The sequence below is a fragment of the Poeciliopsis prolifica genome, unplaced genomic scaffold (genome assembly GCF_027474105.1).
Source record: "Poeciliopsis prolifica strain line A6 unplaced genomic scaffold, Auburn_PproV2 SCAFFOLD015, whole genome shotgun sequence".
NCBI lineage: Eukaryota > Metazoa > Chordata > Actinopteri > Cyprinodontiformes > Poeciliidae > Poeciliopsis > Poeciliopsis prolifica.
In genome coordinates, this window is record NW_026562390.1 from 5,911,394 (window position 1) to 5,932,336 (window position 20,943).

The following is a 20,943-nucleotide window of genomic DNA, read 5'->3' on the forward strand; positions in this document are numbered from 1 at the left end:
TGCCAAGTCATGGTTTTAAATAGCAGCGTATTACTGGAAAAGGTTTGAGAGCACATTACTTAATGCCAAGAAAACTTTCATTTGATAGATTGAAATAATATCGTACTACATATAAGTGACTAAACTCCCTGTACATTTAGTTTGCATACTGTATTTCATACCAGGCAGGGGGAAAAAAACACTTTCTTTTCGGTACCGTACAAACTTGATCTTATCCATATCAGAGCCAGTGACACCTATTACAAAATGAAAAGCAGGATGCCAACCACAAGTTTATCGCTGGACTATTTCAAAAAGAAAAGTAGGTAAGAACTATAGAACAAATTCATCTTACCTGCACACTTTGAGGAAAACTTGAGGAAAATCCATTGTAGCACAAAGTGCAGCTAGAAAACCAGTACAGAAAACCCAACAAACACTTTCCTACTGTTTTGACTAATGAATGCATGCAACCCTTAGCTGCGATTGTATGAACTCATGTACTTCGCAGTAATGACTGGAAGGTGGAGAGGAGCAATTCCACTCAAGAAAGAAAACTTTTGCACATCCAGATTTAGCATGAGCAGCCTAGTAGTGTGGTCGGCTAAGGGTGAGAGGAAAGAAAGAAAACACTAACGCACTGACTCAGAAGTGTAGATGTACAGAGAAGAAGCTCAGTAAAACTGAAAAATGGTAGATGTACTTTCTAAGAGGAAACTAAAGCAAATGTAAAGGTAAACACTAAACTAGAAAACAATTGCTACACTGACGTGTTACTGTTTGCTGAAAATTTGACCTCATGAATGTTTTACCAGAAGGTTGAGTCATTTTGAGGTCTTTGTATCCTTTCTGTTCACTGAAGTCATCATGTGATTAGTAAATGTATTAACCTTTACTGACAGTAATCCAGCTCAGTGATGGATTGTGAACTACAGCAATATTCCATCTTAATAATTTCTTAATAACTCTTATTACTGCCCATCAGCTAAATGGCAATAAATTAATTCCCATCAATCCATCAAGGAAAGATGGGCTCCCTTTCATCCTGTTCATGGTGATGCATGCAAATCATACGAACTGATTAATTACAGAACAAGTACCCGGGTCTATAGCACTCATAAGAATTTAAGAAGCTCTCTGAGTGGAAATCATTGCAAACTGCCTCAGTATTTTCTGATCTCAGGGAGTGCTGGAGTCTCGTCTTTGAACATAAAGCTGTCGCCAGACCTTTATAATAAGACTTAACACCATAGCAAACCAGAGAAAGGCCAGTCTTTTAACACACTTCAGCCAAAGTCTGCAGACACCTTCCACTCCAAGCTGTCTCAGCCAAAGATGAATCACCAAGGCGAGACCTGTGGCCCAACTTCTTCAGTTCACACTCCTCCAATGATGATGAATGAATGCTCTTTTTGGATCACGGCTGAACATCGGTTTTTTGACCCCTGCGGGATGCCTCTAAGGGAGAAAAAAATGTGTCCTCGATCCCTCCAGCAGCGTTCCCTCCGGGTATTGGATTGAAAAGATAGTTTGCCTCCTGCCACCTGCTGTGAAATGCATCTGTGATGGAGGCGATGGAAAAATAAAGTCTTCTCTAACGCCTTAAAAGAAAAATATATATATATGGGCTTATGGAATCAAAAGAAACTTAGACGCTTTAGCTGGAAGCATATAAACATGGGGCATTAGTATCATGTTCACATAAAGGCCATAGTGGCATATGTATTTCCACAGAAACCAAGGAAGCTAGTTAGCAGCTGATTAAGTCACATTTTCCTGGCCCATTCCTTCATTAACTATTACAAAATGCTCCCACTGAAGTGGTGTATGGAAAAATTCAGAAAGCACTGGGTTACTTATCGGGAATATTTTTGATCTGATCTAAAGTGTCAAATAGGAATCCTGACCAAAGCATCTTTAAATGTTTTGCATTGTCTCTTAAAAAAATTTGTGACACCTGTTGTAGGTGTACAGTTTTTCTCCTCAAATTATTTAACTGCAATTAAATATGTTCCCATTTGTTCAAAACAGTCAGAACACATGTTGCTACAATCCTAGCGCTTCTAAAGCAATGATCTGCTTTAAATCATTGCTTTATGTTAATTGAAGAATCTGGTTATGACTTCGTATTGTTTTTTTTTTCATAATGTCAGGCATTTTGAACTGTTGCTGAAATGTGATATACAAATAAACCTGAATGATAGAATAAATTAAGTCAGACTTTAAATAACTTATGAAGTTTTAAGATGTTGCTTGTCAGAGAATTAAAATGCTTTTCTAACCAAGATACTCCATGTTAGAGCTTCAAATGAAGACTGTGCCAATGTTGTGGCATTTTTTTCAACAACGATTGAGTTTTGAACATATATACAGAACAGGCTTTTAAAAAGCATCTACCTGCATTTAGAAAATGTCTAACATTTTAGCACTTTTAGTAGGTGGCATAAACTTGATTTCTATTACTTGATTCTTGTACTGAAACATATATGTACTCTTGAAAAGCATTAAAAACAGTGTTTTGAATGTTCATATAACCTAATTAAGAACAGGATTTTTTTTTTTTTTTACATTAAGCTGAACTCAGTAATGTTCAACAATACCGGTGACAATCCTGTTAAAAATAAACCTTATCAATAATGTTTGAATTGTTTCTGTCAGCTTTGATTAAGACAGCTGCTATCTCTAAACTCGATTGTCATTTTGTTTCACCATAGATATCAAAATCCTTCAAAAAATATATTGTGAAAACTATTTTGTCCATATTGGCTTAGCTCTAACCCCGACCGTCCTGCTCTTGAATTTCTTTTATTAACACTAGAATAGATGACTGAATATGTGTATCTCTGCACACGAGAACTTCTTCTCAAAAAACTGATCGACTGATTTAGGCAGTCTGTGCATTTTCTTGAGATATCGGACGAGAAATGCTTAAATGACCCAGAAGAGGAATATGTATAGTGGTTGGGTGTGCTTTTTTTGTTGTTTTTTCAGCTCAGCTGCAGAGGAGAGATGATAAAGTGGATACGGGAACAATAGCAGGTAAGGGTGATTGGCACGAGCTGTGGTGTATTTCTGCTCAGTCTCCCTGTTTTTAAGTACAGAAGCGGGCTGAGGCCAAACAAAGGGTGACTAGATGAGTGTCGACTCGGGACGATGACTGGCAGGCACAAATATCACCACACTTGTGTTTCCTGAGAAAAGTAAAGTTAAAAACATTAGACTCTGCCAGAAGCTTCCAGGGGGCTCCTTGTGGGAAGTTATTTTTGTATGACAAATCAAATGATGGTCATATTGTAATGTTGAATATGTCTGAATTGTATTCTTTTTTTCTTTTTTTTTTCTTTTTGCTTTCATTCTTGTTTCTCAACCAAGTGTCCTGTAGATACACAAAAATATACTATGTCGATGGTACATCCATGATAAAGGTTTTCTATTAATTTAAGCCAACATGCCTGAAAAGAAATCTCTCAGTCTCAAAAGGTCTGTCCATATATCAAAGTCAAATTAAAATATTTTACCTGGGAGATCCCTGCTGTGGTTTTGACAGCATGAGGGTCAAATGGACGAAGAGTGTTTAACTGGCACTTTGAGGTTTTGTGAAAGGCCAGCAGGAGATGAATGTCTCCTCATGCCCCCCTCTGGTGACATGGTAGGCAAGAAGAAAGCCAGTGATAGAGAGGTTACAACCAGGAAGAATTTTAAACATCCATCCGCCCGTAGGGACTCCTCAGACTTACAGCTCAATATAGATCTGTTGGATAGTGAGGAAAATAAGGGTGAGGGTGAGCAGAGAAGGAAGAGGAGGTGACAGATTGAAAGGAAAAAACAAGAGGGATGGGGCACTGAGGAGAATGTGGAGGAAGTGAAGGATGGACAGCAAAAAGGCAACAAAACAAAAACCATTCGATGTTTTACCAATTTCATTTCCCTTCTGGTTTACTTCCATGAGAAAAGGATGATTGTTTCAGGATAACCCTGCTGAGACAGTCTGGGGTGTTGAAGTGATTGAGGTTGCATGAATCAACATTCACACTGAGCAAATGGCAAAAACAAACATGCACTGTGTGACAAGGAGAATGTGAAAAGGAAGAAAGAAGGGCCTGGATAACTATTTTCAAGTTCAGGTCTTTTGAAATGCCTTTTTTTCTGACATGGTGTTCCTGTCTGTGACATCTAATTATGTGCATGCTGCTATAACTTAGAGACCTGTAGGTTTGTCACTACATGTGTGATTTTACCTTACTGCTAGACCTATTTCAGTACCTGACAAGAAAACCACTGCTGCCCTCCAGAGGATTGAGAAGAAACAGCAACTGAAGGTCAGGAAGATAAGTACAGATTTTGTGCCTTTTATTGGAAAATGAAAGGTTTTGGTCATGTTTTGATATTTGTTGCATCAATTTATCTTCAAACTACAACTGAAAATGATGGATGATAATTAACAAGTGTGAGAGTGTGGCATTTTTCAAGTTATGAGAGGTGAGGTCGTTCATTCTTTGAAACTGTTTTATTTTATTTAACCATGAAGGCTGCAAAGGTTGTACATTCCAGTCATTGTTCACAAAAGCAGATTACTGTGATTAAAATCTGGACATTTAAAAAACAAAGATACAAAAACGGAAGAAAAAAATCAAAGGTTGTTCACCAAAATATCCTTGTATGCTTGAAAACAGAAATAAAACCCAGAAAGGGTGAGTAAAACAGAAAACTACAACCTCAATGGGTAGAAAATTGAGGTTGAATGAGAGGGAATCAGTCAATGTAAGCAATTAGATGGTTTCTATGTGATTTATTGATAAGAAGCCCTGACAATGTTCCATTATTGGACCAATATATCACAAACATGGGGTGTGGATTGAGAGATACCTGAGAGAAAATTCTCTTGAAAGGATTTTGTTTGACCTCAAACACACAAATAAGCACATACTATTTTAATTCCAGACCAACATGATCGTCATAAAGTGGCCAGCCCACCACCTTTGCTTTAAACTAGCTGTTTCTGCTGCAAAACCAAGACATGCCAGATAATTTGTGGAATGTTGTCCAATCATTATGAACAGGAAAACCTATGCACAGGTGTCAGACATTGGTTGATTTTACATACATGTAAATTACTTCTGAGAAACATAAACTATGTATTAATTCAGTAATTCCCAAAGAAGCTGAATATTCAAGCATTTTTTCATTTTGAGTCACTGCTAATTTTCCACATCGAAGTATATAAAATGCACATTTTGCATTTACATTTTTAAGAGAAAATTATATCCTTTTTAATATAAATACTAGTTTGTTCATCTGAAGTGTTTAATTCAAGACACAATCCCTTCTTCATTGAACTCTGTATACGTGTATTAGAAGTTTTACCTCACCCAGCCTTGTAATGGCTCCCCCTCGTGGCTATTTGCCATTATTACAGTTATATTCATACTTTGTCCTGTGTAGGTTTTGGAGCTAGTAGGGCTGAATCCCATGAAAGCTGTCAGCAGACAGTCTACCTTAGGTTAAAGCCCATATTTCTATATTAGAAATGTTTTTAGGTTGTCCTACCTCAAGCTTTTGTTCTATTTCAGCTGTTTGTGTTCAAGGTAGTGCAGAATAGAGAGCTCTAATTAATTAAGACACTATTATTTAAGATGTCACGTATTGCAATAAACTGAAATAAACTTTTAAGACAACAAAACATATTAATTTTTGCAACAGAGATAAAGGGAATAGACTGAAACAACTTATTTTAATTTAAAAAGTATCCTATCAAATCCTTCATCAGTGAAAAGGATGAATAAATTGTTCTGCTGAAGAGTACGACTGTCTGTGTTCATTATTAGTTAATCAATGGGAGCATTTTGTTTCTTTCCCTGAAGAGCAAATCACCAAAAATGTGTTTGTAAGAATGCTCATCTTCAGGGTCAGCTGTCAAAATAATTTTGGTTTCAAATAGCTCTAATCACTGTAACACTAATAAGATAAACTCATCAATGCAGGAAATCAGCATAAAACTCAACTATTTCTCCGTTTCTTTGAATAAATGTAGGAAAATCAACGATGTGGTCCTCAGTTTAGATGCATAATCAGATTGAGTAAAACTATTCTGAATTAGCTTGATTGTTGTTTTGTTTTTTATTTTTTTGTCATGGTGTTCTCTTTTCCAGCCAAGTTTCATGTTTCACCGCTACTCTGCCCTTCATGTCCTGTTGTCTATTCATGGATGAGTCGCACCTACGACTGCGACTCATTGACTAACTGTTCTGCAGTCAGTCAATGCAAGACCATCTGGCAGTTAATAATGCTTTGCTATATCTCTCAAATGTTTGTGTTTCTGTTTTGTGTCTCTCTCTCTAAGGGCAGCTGTGAGAACTTGACATGTTCTCTCAAACAGAGTCGAGAAGGAGTCGTAGTAGGAGAGGTGAATAAGGGGGGGAGTTCAAATGACTTGCAACAATCGTCATAAATTTCTTCTTTCTGCTCTTTGTTGCTCTTTAGAAGCACAGATGACTGCCAAACTTCATATTTTGGCATAATTGCACATAATATTAGTGTTTGGTATGAAGGATCGCTGTGAAGTGAGCAACACAATGTGACGACAGTGCTGTCTATCGCCACATCCTTATTCAGGAGGAGTGAATGCTGCAAGTCACTGGGTTTCCTTAGACAGAAAACTTTTTGAACTAATTTGAATAATAAACCAAGTGTAATGCATTGGGGCCATTTAAGTAAACTGAACTAAAATTGAATTATTTAATTAAAATAATTTAGAAATAAATTTGCAAGGGGAAGAATAATTAGGGAGTAACTGTTTATCAGAAAAGGGACTGTTGCCTATTATTCCAATGCTGAATATTTGAATAAAAATGACATGAACAAAGATTTTTTTGAAAAATATCAAATTTAATTTGGTTATAAAAGATGTATTTTCCCACATGTACACTCACACATAATTATCATAAATACCATCTATAAGGATTTCTCTTTTTTTTTTTCACAAAGCAAGCACATATGGTGGACTGATACGTGTGATTTCAAAGGACACCATGGAGAATGCTTGGAGTCTTTTACACAGCAAGAAACTTTCAGTGCAATTGAAAAATAAAAGGCTATTGAAAAAAATCAAGTAGAAACATTTAGAAATTGTCTACAAATGGATCAAAGTACAAAAGAGCTACAGCGTTTGGAGACACTACACCCATCCACAGGTGGATATTTTGGTTTTATGACCGTCTCATTTGACCATTTCTGACAGATTAGAATTGAAACCGTACAAATAGAAACATTAGAACAAAAAAATGAAAATTTGCCACAAGTCAAATGCTTTCTGCGGTGAATGCATTCGAGTAATGATGAGAAAGAATGAGAAGCAGAACCCTGATGAAAACAATAATCTCTTTCAAGTACAACCACAAATTCAAAACAAAGACAATTGGGAGATGGTAACGTTTTCTTCAATTAAAGCTGTGATTCATCCTTTTTACCAGGAGTTCAGTTTCTGAGAACCACTTTTCATCTTCATGATGGAAAATTGTTTATACAGCATGCACAGCAGTTTCTTGAAAAATTAAATCCAAATCCGTATAAAAAAAACAACAACTTTTTTCTATATTTTTGTCAAATAAATGCATAATGTATGTCTCAATAAAAATCAGAAACTGAGGTAGGACAATGGTTTAATCTGTGTTTGTATTGATCTGTCTTTCCATCAAAAGTAAAAATAAAAAATAAAAAAAATGTATTATTTATTAATGTAGTGTTGCTGCAAATCTATGTTAATTTACATAGCTGTCAGATTATCAGACATTATTGGATTTGAATTTAAAAATGTGATCTGAGAAGAAAATGAAATGTTGGGCTCAAATGTTATAAATTCATACAGCGCCTTCGATGTGTTTTGGCACCAAGGTTTTCAATATTTGTTTTATAGTGAAAAAATAAAAAAAAATATTTTTCATTGCTGGTGCACTATTTACTATTTTTTTACTATTCAGAAAGTTAACTTCAAATGGATATTTCAAGAGTTCATATTTATATTTAGAGTATGAAGATGACATTCACTAAGAAACCTCTGTCATATTTTCAATTTTTTCTTCAAAGAGGGGAAGAGAAGAAAATACTCCATTCAGGAGATGTGCACTGCTCTTTTTAAATAATTAAATGAATGGCTTCAGAAACTTGCATATCTACAATCAGAATGATAATTAAAAAGTTGAAACAACTGGAACTTCGACAAAAAACTCCAACCGAGGATATACAGCTCTACTTCCAACATGCACAGTGAGGCGGAAAAAAATAAATCTCAAAATCTCACTGTCAGAGCAGTGAAAAAATTTATTCTGTGTGAAACTGTAGTAATGAAATACATTTGTTTGTTTTTAAGCTTTTTACATATCTTTATCAAGGGTGCCTGTAAATTTTGAGGTCTGCAAATGTTTTTGGCCTGCATTGTTTGTGAACAGCGATCACAAAAATTGATCTCTGGTTATTTTGTTCCAGATTCTTAAGTAATGGCATTTATAAGCTTCCTTACATGTAATTTGGTGTAGTATACTCTTTACTGTAGGTAAAGTGCAAGTAAAATAACTAAGTCATATAAAACTCAGAGTAAATGAGTCAATATTTCTTCAGACATGATGATGAAATCAAAGGGCAATGCATGCCTTGAATTGATTTTTTTTTATTTTATTTTTTTGTTAATTTCAAATTTTTTTGTGTGGTTTCTGTGTCCCACTCACTGTATATCTGCGCAATATCAACAACAGTGCATTCAAAGAGAGTAGCTGAATATTACTATAGAAATAAAAAAAAAGTAAAAGTGCAAAACACAAAATGTATCACATGTCCACACGCACACGAACTATGTCTTTATCCAATCAGAGAAAACATCCACTTTGTGCAATAAGAAGATAGACACAGAATTTTCTATAGAACTAGGCGTTTCATGACAGGTTGACAGCAAAGACAAAAAAAAACTAATTTATTTTTCCTAGAAGTGACAAAGCTCAGGCGATCAGTCGTGAAACAAAAACCTTTTGTATGTCAGTCTTGTAATACAATAAGGAATGTCGTGCTCGTGTTGTGTTCAAAAAGGCCACTGAGACTGCGCTCGCCGGCGTTTAATGCCCTGATGCCAATCTGTTGTCATTTCTCCAAATTTCCTTCATCATTTGAACAGGCTTGGTACAAATAAAAGTCTCCTTTCCCAATATATGCTACCACATCTCTAAAATATTGCACTAAAAAAGATTACATTTTGTTGTCAGCAGTGTTCCACAGAACGAATAATAACAGTATAATGTAATAAATTTAAAGTTTGTCTTGATTCATCCTCTATGGTACACATTATGCTTATATTATATATATATATATATATATATATATATATATATATAAAAGCATTGATTGTTTTTAATTAATTTTATAGCAAACAAACTGCTTTAGACTATTAAAAACTAAGGTTTTATTCCTGTTCGTGTAAACTTTTTTTTTTTTCCATGAAGGAATGTAGATATCTTATGGGGCAAGATAGTGAAACACTTTCCTTTTAAAAACTGATCAAAATGATTGGAAAATGGCAAATGAATCCTTGACAATACCCCTCTTCAAGGTTTTTCTACTTGAGGGCACAATGGTACCATAGAGGGCTAAAAGTGAAGAAAATTGTAGAAATGCATGTCATGAAAATCCTAGTTTTTTATTTTAGATAAAGCATCCCTTAATTTGAAATACAGTAATATCACAGTAATATGCGTTTGTTTTGGAAAGTCACTTCACTCTTGATTTTGGCACTCCACTGTACAAAATTTATGTGTTTTTTATCCAGCACTGAACACATTTGTATCACTTGCTAGGCTCACGCAGTCAAAGAGGTGAGTCACATGCTCACTCTGTAATGTACCGTCACATCACAGTTGATTGTATGGATGCTATGTACAGAGCCCCACAGATTTATGTATAGGATTTTTATGCTATTAAATATTGTCATTATTGTTTCACAGGAGACAGTCTCTTAAGCAGTTTCTTTCCTTTGGAGAGTATTCCTTTCTTCTTCTTGTTTGCCAGATCTTGAGGGTCCCTGGGGTCCAGCGGAACATGGTGACCCCTTGGAGGGCTAAGCGGTCTCATAGTTCCTGGAAGGAGGGGACGAACGATAGGGGACGGCGCCGGACAGGGGTTGTAATGTTGTTGGCCGTGTCTGTGTTTTCTGCAGTGACCTGAGGAGGTTTGGAGGCATATTACAAATGAAGCAACTATTTATGTTTTTTTTTTTCTTCCATTTTTCAGGGGGGGTTTAAGGGGCTATAAAAAATTGTGAAAAAAACACAAAGGGATTGTCTGTTTTTTGAAATTTGATAGGAAGTTTTCAATCATAACTAAATTTCTAACAATCTAGGATTGTAGAGGATCTTGAAATAAAAACCCTAAGAGTAAATAATGAAACAAAACTAACAGAGCATCTTAAAATTTTTATTAATTTTCTCAATGTGCAGTGCTTAAATTGTTTGATTTGCTAAAGTGCTTCTGCACCACTATTGTTCATGTGCAGAAAAGAAAACGAATAGTCACAAATTAGTGAAGTGACTAGGAAATGTAAAATTGTCAAAATAAATGCACACAAAGAAGGCATTAGGTTTTATTTAAGGAACAATACTTTTAATTCTAGTCAAGTATATAATAATTTTCTTAAAACCCAAATCTCTGAATTACATTATATTTATTGGTCATATCTAATATTTTCACTTAAACAGAAAATCAGTAGAATTAACCGAAGACTTCAAAACATAAGTCTGTGTAAGAAATGTATATTCTCTTTTACTATATTTTTAAAAATAATATTCTAATTTATTGAATTGGTCAGAAAGCTAGGCCAGATTGATCTTTAAAATTTTAGAGGTATACATGAGTAAGTGCTTGCTTCAATGACTGCAAGGTGCCGAGGTCCAGTGAATGAAAACGGACTCAATCAATCACCCTTCCATCACCATGTTTGACCATTGGCGTTTGTGCTGATAAGTCATATTTGGTTTTCAAGAGAGCTGACGGTGTGCAGTGTGAACTACCTCAGGTTTTTTGGCCCTGTTAACGCCTCCTTCTACCATGTGTACAGACTGATTCAAACCACTGAGTTCTCCTCCTTCCTCCCACAGATGGAAAACATGACTGTTAGGTTAATTGGTGTCTGAAAATTGCCCTTGGACTGAGTGTGTGTATCATTTGTGTGTCTCTGGGTTGTCATGTGTCGGGCCGGAAACCTGTTTTTCTTTTTGTAATCCTTCCTAGCAAACCCTTTTTTCTGTCTTTTCTAACATACATGTCAACACCCAGGAAAAGTTGGCAAACTTGCCTTCAAGGTTTTCAACTTTTGATTAGTCTCTCTTAACATAAGATAGCTTCAAAAACTTTACAAATGTCCTTGCAATCCTCTGCAGACCGTTGAGGAGCAGTTCTTTCTCTAAGGCCAACTTAGTGTTGTTTTTTTTTCCTGCTTGATGAGGTGATCATCTTCTCTGTTTAACCTTATGAAAGAAATAAAAAGTGCCTTACATTTTTTTATATATTGCTTGTAGAAGAAATACTTATTGACTAGTAAACATAAAAAATTAGGTGCCATATGTGTGATCTAATTGAGGGAAAATTGTGGACACCCTACCCTCCTTTTAAGTAGAGATACTTCCCTGTGGGTGAAACAAATTCAGTGAGATGCTTCTTGTGGCAATCTACCAGAGTCTGGGAACAGCTTGCCCCACTACTCACTTTTACCTGTGAGATGTTAAAGGGTTTTCTTACATCTCCAATGTCTTTCAAGTCACCTTACAGCATGTTATGAATATATTGGCTTTGACTCTGCCCTGGACTTTTTATTCCAAGACAGACCTGACCAGATTTGATCTATTCTGGGTTTGTTCAACATTGTGATTGTTGTTGTTAGTTTGTTAGTTTTTGTTTGTGTATAGAATACACACAGCAGGAAGCCAGGAAATGTTAAACAACATCATCACACCACAGAAGCAGGGAACTCCAATATTAGTCGGCCATAAGGAGACAGTCATTTACATTACAACACCCAGGGATACAACTGTAGATGCCAGGCTTCTTCTCTAATGCAATAACTGCTAATTCCAATTGTTTTCTTTTTATGTTATGATTTTTTTTTTTTTTTTTTTTTTTTTTGCACAATAAAGTTTGAATATTTCCAGAGGCTTTGACAGAACAAAAGAAATAACTCGGAAAACCGAACCAAGTGAAGAGACAGATTTTGATGAATCTGAGTCACAACAGGACGTAGCGCCAAATAAAGCCCTCGCTGCGCCCACAAGCTGTTTGCATTAGAGCTGCGAATCTGATATCTCCAGTTGCCAACTTACTGTACAAGGGCAGACAGAGCCATTTATGGTGTGAAATGAACAATCTTCCTCTGTTTGTTTGTTTAGTTTTGCCAAGCGGGTGAGGAAAAAAAAAAAAAGAAAGAAATCAGATGTGGTAGCGTTGTCACTATCGAGAAAAACCACATCACTATGACAACAGAAAGCAACAACAACACCACATGAACACAGAGCGCAAACAAGAATGGTTTTAATATCCAATCTTTTTTTTTTTTCCTTTCCTTTTATTGTTTCAATGTAACAATACAGAATGGATGTCTCAGTGCTGCGGTTCTCTTGAGCTCAGAGCAAACATGGCATATCCACCGTCAACAGGGCTGAAAAATAGATCTGATGTGTGGGTAAGAGAAACAAAGCCTCTTTCAGGAAATACACAAGCTGAGCCAAGAAAGTTAGAAAATGTATCAAGTTTGAAAAAAACATGCTTTTCTTTACTTTTAAACTTCTCTTAAATAATCTTAAATAATTTAAACTGGGTAGCAATGTGTTGCTGAGCACTTTTAAATAGAATTGTACACAATAACAACAATTTGACTTTGTGTTTTAGTGCAAAGAGTTACCAATTTTTTTTTGTGTGTAAGGAATGAGTTGAGCCTTTTTTTTTTTTTTTACATGTCCTCCTCAACCAGTCCTATAAGCATGAGCTACCTGCAGGGTTCCCATGGTCTATCCTCTCTCTGTCCACAGGCTTTGCTTCTTCCTTTCTCTGAGATTAAGAAAGGCGTTAACACTGGATTTTGCTCCCTTTCCGAAGGGTGAAGGGAGTGGGGAAGTCGTTAGTCTGTAAAGAGTCACCACTGTCACCACATGGACAAACACACACAATGAACAGCACACAGACTGCAGGTGGAGGAAGCAAGAGACGGAAATCAAGAGGAGAGGGGACGAAGGATGGATGAACACAGGGTCTAGCGCTGAGAGCGGCGATGATGATGTACCCGTTTTCCCTCTGGCACGTTTGCAGTGGAGTTTGCAGGGGGCCGGTTGGCGGGTTCTTCCTGGGGGTAGTGGGACGGGGTGTCGGTCAGATAGACCTCCACGTCATCAGGCACTTCTTCCAAGAAGTTAGAGGGCACCAAGCCACGATGGCCATTGAGCTCACCCTAGGGACAAAGATGGTGAGAACAGAAAACAAGAGAAAGAAGAGAAAGAAGTTCAAAGAACCTCTGAGAAACGGGCAGATTATCAGACAAAAGCTTCACTCAAGAGTGAAAGTATTTCTCATTTAAAAGATTATTGATCATTTAGCATATCTGTTTTCTAAGGGTGTAAAGTCTGTCAAAAACGTAACTGTAGCAAATTTCTTAAATGTTTCAATAGAAATTAGACTTTAGATTTTTTTACGGAGCTTTTGCTGTAATTGATCAACCTAAGTCATATAACTATATTGTATTTTCTTGATCAGGTACCATCTTCTTATTTTTAAAACTCCGAGAGAAAAGTGTGTTGATAATTATGTGTTTATTACTTAAACTTCATTGGTAAGCACACAATTTTTAGTCTTGATTTATCTTAGACCTTCCTAAGTGAATACTTCTATCACAAGCATGTCAAGCAACTATTTTAAAACTTCAAACAATACTGCTTGATGAAAATTCAAAGACAATTTGTACAAGATGGGATCTACCTAAAAAAGCTGCTATTATTCTGCTATCATTAATTATGCAATTTAGAGGAATTCGCTCAGACAATAAAGCCTCAAAGTGTAAAACAATCTGCTTACGTGATAAAAAAAAAAAAGTTTAAAAAAGATTTCCATTTCAAGACTCTGGAAATGAATCCATAAAGTGGTGATAATGACATGTGGGTTACCATGCCCTTCCATCTGTGACCACATAATCAATTTCTATTGGCTAATTCCAGTAAACTAATGCACCATGTCACAATGCTCAATCACATCAATTGATCACCAAGTGGCTTCAGCATGGATAAGTGGCACTCACATAGTAAAACCCATCTTCATCAATGTCTCCAAAAACAGCAATGATGTCGCCAGCACAGAAGGTCAGCTCAGCCTATCAGGAGACAAATACAAAACAGAAAAATTTCTGTGCGAAGGCGTGCATGTGTAGGCGTTTGTGTGTGTGTGTTATTATGTGCAAGACAATGAGGGCGACTTAGATGGTGGGCCTCAACTTTATTGACGTATTTCACATTTCACAGTTCTTTTATCAGAAACTGAACATTATAATTTAACTTAAATTATTTAGGCCAAACCCCAGATTTGCCTTCTAAACCATTTTCAAAAGACAAAAATTTTATATAGATAATAATGGTTGTGGTTAACTTCCTCTTTCTATTATATGGCTTTACCTCAACATCAACATTAGGGGAGCTCTCTCTGGGGTCGTAGTCGTAGAGCGCCACCATCCTTCTTGAGGCCTGATCTCGGCGGAGACCTCGTCTGTTCTGCTCTACAGGCGATAACATGGAACAACTCAGAAAACAATAATGTCATCCTGGGGACTGCATTACAACTTTAACTCACTGGAGTGCACAACAGAACACATTATTATATAATAAATAGATTGATAAATATGATAATTAAGAAGTTGAAGAAAAAAAATATTAAATAATAGAAATATAGGAAGATCCAACTAACCATAAGTCTGAAATGAATGAATGTATATGGGAAAATAAATATAAATATAAAAAAAAATACAAAAGCAATAACTTTACACTAAAATAAGAAAATGAACAGAAAGAAATTTACAACAAAATTATGTAACTACTGTTGCGGTCCCTTCAAAAATCTGTTATTTGTTATAAAATTTAATATTTTACAACAGTTCTTATAAAATAATTTACTCCATTTTGTTGTTGCTGAAATTTTTCTGCAATGTTTTTATTTCCAAGATTTGTGCTACAACTTAATTAGAATTTTTGTGCACACCAATACCAACAAATTCCCTTTCAACTTTTACACATTTACTCTGTACTCAGTCAGCATGCCTCTGCAGTACCTATTTTGTCCACAGGGGTGCTGAGAGGCAGAAAGCCCTGCTTGATGAGCTGATCCATGGTCTCCTCATCGTCTGCTCGTATCTCGGACACCATGTTACAGGGAAGAAGCCCCATCCTGCCTTTTATTGCTCCTCTGTAAAACCCATCTGTGTCCTTATCACCATAAACCTGACAGATATGGGAGTGAAACAGACATGTTCAAAGCCTCATTGAAAAGTTTTTGTGTTCCAGAAATTTAGAATATCTTTCTAGAAGATTTTTCATCTTCCAGAATATGGTATTCTGGAAGATGCTAAACATTTCCTATTGAGTAATTTGTGACCGAATATAACAGTCAGTTATTAGAACTTCACTTTAAATGCTATTATTATTATGACAGCTGGAGAACAGGGTGCTAAATGCAATCTAGCAGTGAATATCCCACCTTAATTATCTGCCTTCTTTGAAAGGTAGCTCCTCATCTGCAGCATCTGGGTTGGGGGACATAGACATAGGATCGTAGTCAAAGAGCGCCACAAATATCCGAAAAGGTTCCTCAGGCTCTGACTCGTCATAGTACGTTGGAGAGCGTCTGTCCCGATTCCTGTAGCCGTCTTAAACACAAACAAAAAAAGGCACGAGTCAAAAATAATCTTTACACAGCCAAACTACAAAAAAAAAAAAAAAAGTGACTAAAACATAGATACAGACATGAAGTGCAAGAGTGTTTGTGAGATTTGGCCACAAATGGAGCAGATTTCTGAGCAACAGGTTACATGTAATATTTATACTTAATACTTTAATACTTTCCTTATCTAATTTGTTAAGATGAGCATGTTAATGGTATATCTAAGCCATGCCCCAATACACAGAAATTGATGAGTAAATTCTGCATCTTTATCATTCTTAATTACTAGATTGTGCACTGCATGATAGATTTATTTCTCTTATCTTGCCATATTTGTGCCTCTAAACATGCAGAAAATAGCTGTGACTAGCTATTTATTAAAATTTCACGTGGCACGAACACACATGCATTCACAAAGACAAACGACACATGAAAACTGCGTGTGGTTTTGAATAGGTCTTGTTTTTTTCAGCTTTCAGTGTGCTAAGAATAGTGTGCAGCAAAACAGGTGAAACATTATGTGATTTGTGGAAATGAGACAGCAAGACACAAGACTTTGACATGCATTTTTAAATGAATCAACATAAATAGGTAGCAAAGCAATTATGTGAAATGTGCTGATGAATGCCAACTTAAATAGTGTAGAAGCTGGAAGTACAACTTGGTCTGATAGAAGTATTGAGCAAATGAGAGCATTTTCAGTAGTACCGTGGAAAGGAAGACTGTATTTAAACTCGTAGGTTTTGTATTTCATTTATCAAAGAAGTATTTTTCTGTATCCTTGACCAGAATATACTTCTGAATTTGATGTGGTATATTTCAGTACATCCATCTATTTATCACTTGCTAACTTTCTCATTTAGAAAGATGCATTTTGTCTAGAAAAACAATATTACATCATCCCAATGACAGCAGATTTAAAATGGCCAGCTGTCCATTTTCATACTGATTTTAAGATTTGTTTACATAAGATTTTTGAATGTTTTTGGACTAGAACTGAATGATTTAGGCAGAAAAAAAATACCAGCATTTTCAAAACATTGTGATAAACTAAACATAAAATGTCTTTGAGCATTTTGCTCCATTACAAGTTACAAGCTAAGAAACATCAAAGAAAATCTCTCAACTCTCTCAATTAGCAGTGTGTTAATGTACAAAATGCATTTCAGTTTTCTAAGAACTGTTTAAGAATGCAAATATGATCTGTCATCAAGTTCACATGTTGCTTCTCCTCTCTATCTTCTAAAAAAACACAAAATTGCGGCCCCACACGTTGTCTGACTTATTTAATTTTAAAGTCCACCTTTATCAGTAATATGGTCAGTTTATATGTGTTATCACTAAAGATAACACAGAGAACTGAGCCTTTAAAATGGACGTTTTCACAATGGCTTTCACATGAGTTCAGCTGAAATTCTTTCACATCTTTTTTGCTGATATTTTCTAGATTTAAAAGTAACATAATTTTGTACTCAAAGATAAAACTGATATTTCAAGTTAATTTTCAATTTTATTCTCAATAGGAGTTCAAATAAACATGAATGATTGGTCCAAATTGCAAATGTACAGGATGTGATTGTATCAGAAAGGGAAGGGTGTGCATGACGTTCCCTAAACAATCAATCAATCATTTATCATTGCAGTTGTGGAAACTCCTATTGCAGACATTTGGTCCTGCTGGTGTGTCCACCACTCCATTCCATTGCAGTGCAGTCATGCGATTCTAATGTAAGCATTATTATAACCATTATCCCTTAAGACAAACAAACAGGCAGTTGCAAGTGCCCACAGCTACGTCTCTATATTTGCAGAGTGCTGGTGGCCATCTTTGCTGCCATGCTTTGGAGGTAGAAACAGCTCTGCAGGCACATACCATGGGGACACCTGATGCCGCCTGTGTGCCTGCGGGACGACCACGCCTTGTGTCGAGCTACTCTGCCATAGTTAACATCTTCGTTGATGGGGGAGGGGTTTCCCTCATTGTTATTCTCAGAGGTTACTTCTATGAGAAATACCAGTTGAAGATGATGTGGTTATAAAGCAATTACAAACTTTTCTCCTTTTAAAATGTTATCAATAACTTTGCTGCTAAAATTGGAAGAAATACAAATCAGCAAGTACAGCCTTGTGCAGAACATCTAATACCCCTGGAGCTTTGTCACATTTCACATTACATAAACTTTAGAGTGTTTATTGGAATAGACCAACACAAAGCAGAGCAGAATATTTTCAGAGAAGAAAATAAGGTTTGAATTTTTTGGATGTTTTTTAGGGATACCAGATTAAATCTCAACCCAATTCATTCTGGTATCCCTAAATAAAGTAGAGGTGTACTTGTGTTTCATTTCATTTCATTATAAAGGCAACATTTCTGCTCTGTTGCAGAGCAAACAGCATTATGAAGACCAAGATAGACATAAGAAAGATCAGCGATAAAGATATGAAAAAGTTTAAAGAAGGTTTGGCGATAAAAAACAAGGAGATAATTAATCACACAAGAAGAAGTAGGGAGGAAATCTGGAGGAACTGCTGAGATTTACAGTTCAGGTGGAGCAATCAGTTTACTGGACAGACATTAGTTGTGCATTCCACAATTTGGTACTTGGTGGAAAGGATGAAAAGAAAATAGCTATTTCTCCAGAAAGCGACAAAAGGTTCTGTTCTTTCTTGGACGGAAAATATGGAGGGTGTATAGCAAACAAGTGGAAGATGCTCTTATCAGATAAGACTAAAACTGAACAAAATGTGTGATCGGAAATCAACATAGTACTGAACACATTTGGTTCTTGATTTGAGATTATTTACAATACAATTTTGGCATCAATAAAACAAAACTGTAAAATTTTAATAATATTTTCTGTGAAAACTACATACCCATTGGTTTATTTCAACTAGAGCCCAGTGGATTTTTTGTCCTGCAACTTTTAGGTGTGTCCCTGCACCAACATACCTCCATCATATAATTAGTAGAGGTACTGTTCAGGTGGAGTAAATCAGTTTTTTGTTAATGGCATGTTGATCTTGGGACACATTCAAAAGTTGCAGATCACTGGCCCTCAAGGACTAGAGAACTAGAGATGCCACAGAAATATTATGAACTATTTAAAAACATCTGCATTTAGTATTGAAGAATTCTGCTCAGGTTTGTCTGGTCTGGATACTACAAGTTTCATAGCTAGCTCTGTCATGGTCCTATTGCCAAGAAAGCTACATAAGATCTTTACAAACAGAAATTTAGAAAAAACTTTGTTTAGAAAAAATCTGTCCCTTGATGCATCTGTAGCTAGTAGAGGTCTGTAAATTAATAAAAACATGTTTTACTTTCATTTTAGTTCCATTTAGAAAATGCACAACTTTGTGCTGGTCTATTGTGTAAAGCCCTGTTAAAATACACCGAAGTTTGTCCTTGTAACATGTCAAAAAGAGGAACATTTTAATTTACTTGTTCACGTCACTTTTCCGAGACACTGTTGGGAAATCTAAAATCTTTTCTTTATCAGTGAAAAACCTACATATCTGTGTGGTGACAGAACAGAGGAGTAAAGTCACATCACAAAAAAGATCAAACTCTGCATACAGAAAGAAAGTAAAGATGGGTCATGGGCACAGAAATGATCTGGAGATAGAGCAAAGCCTGAGGAAGTTTTAGTAAATTAGAATTAAATACATTTTTATGTCACACAAAAAAAATAAACTGACTGCAACCTTCTTTCTTTCTTGCCGTATGTCAGTACTAACCAATGGATGGGACCATTAGAGGTCGCCTCTTAGGCTGTGATCCACCATGTTGAATTCGCCTCCCATTGTCCCGGTCATGGCGGCCTCCACCAGGACTGTTTGTCTGAAATATACAGGCACAAAGCAGAACTTACAGATATCAGAGATTCATGACCAGCTTACATGAATGTGAGCAAATTGTGTGTGTGTGTACTTATATATATATATATATATATATATATATATATATATATATATATATATATATATATATATATATATATATATATATATATATATAAATATATATATATATATATATATATATATATATATATATATATATATATATAAAATATATATATATATATATAAATATATATTATATATATATATATATATATATATATATATATATATATATATATATATATATATATATATATATATATATATATTTTTTTTTTTTTTTTTTTTTTTTTTTTTTTAAGAGATAGATTTGAACACATTTTTTACCAACACAGCCATGCACAACTCACAGACAGGCACTGTAACACAGACACATAGACTTACATTCAAACATACACAAGCAGATGAGGAATATCATGACTGGAAGCTGATACTGGTATAACACTAGTCCTGAATTTTGATTGGGAACACATATAGAACATTATGCAAAGACATTAGTGAGCATGACATGTGGTTCATGAGTTTGGGCCTCTCAACTTTCCATGGTGATTCAAGAAAGCTGGTTTCTGCCTGGACAGACAAACTTTGACGATGCTGCTCCATTTACATTTCCTGTGAGCTCAATGCTGATGAGGGAACTAATTAATGCAGCTAAACAGTCATCTAAAATAAGATTCTACAACTGTGTGTCATTTCCTTGGTTGACACGTACATAGCAAAGGTTGCAAGAGCAAAATAAAACACCTGAGGATATAGGATAGAGGATAGAGGATAGAGTTGAGTGAATGGACTGTCGGAGTGCAAGCCAGCTTCTGTGTGGCAGGGAAAAACAAAAACTCAGACTATCACTTTCTCTATCTTTGTTAACTCAGAGTTCTCCAACTTCTTTAGTTTTCCAAAATGACAAACTACACCACCAATATTCTTTTCTTCTCATGTATTAATTTAACATTCTAGGAATGATTACGAATTCATTTTACACTCAAACTTAACATACTGCTGCGGCACCCTTCGGAAATATTTATTCATTTTAAATATGTTTAGAACTTACTAATATTTCAAAAGTATTAATTATAAATGTGCAAGTAATTTTATAGTAATTGTTGTTATTTTATTCAG

General features: G+C 35.5%; 1 protein-coding gene across 1 annotated transcript in view; it reads right to left on the minus strand.

The window, feature by feature from the left end:
- Positions 1 to 9,376: 9,376 nt before the first annotated feature.
- LOC129366450 (RIMS-binding protein 2-like) overlaps positions 9,377 to 20,943 on the minus strand; it is a 65,760-nt gene continuing 54,193 nt past the window's right edge. Inside the window, 9 exon segments of the mRNA XM_055040294.1 lie at positions 9,377 to 10,127; positions 10,130 to 10,178; positions 13,286 to 13,450; positions 14,291 to 14,362; positions 14,661 to 14,761; positions 15,311 to 15,488; positions 15,744 to 15,904; positions 17,792 to 17,920; positions 19,657 to 19,759. Of these exon segments, the coding sequence (XP_054896269.1) occupies positions 9,949 to 10,127; positions 10,130 to 10,178; positions 13,286 to 13,450; positions 14,291 to 14,362; positions 14,661 to 14,761; positions 15,311 to 15,488; positions 15,744 to 15,904; positions 17,792 to 17,920; positions 19,657 to 19,759 (1,137 nt within the window). The 3' untranslated portion in view covers positions 9,377 to 9,948.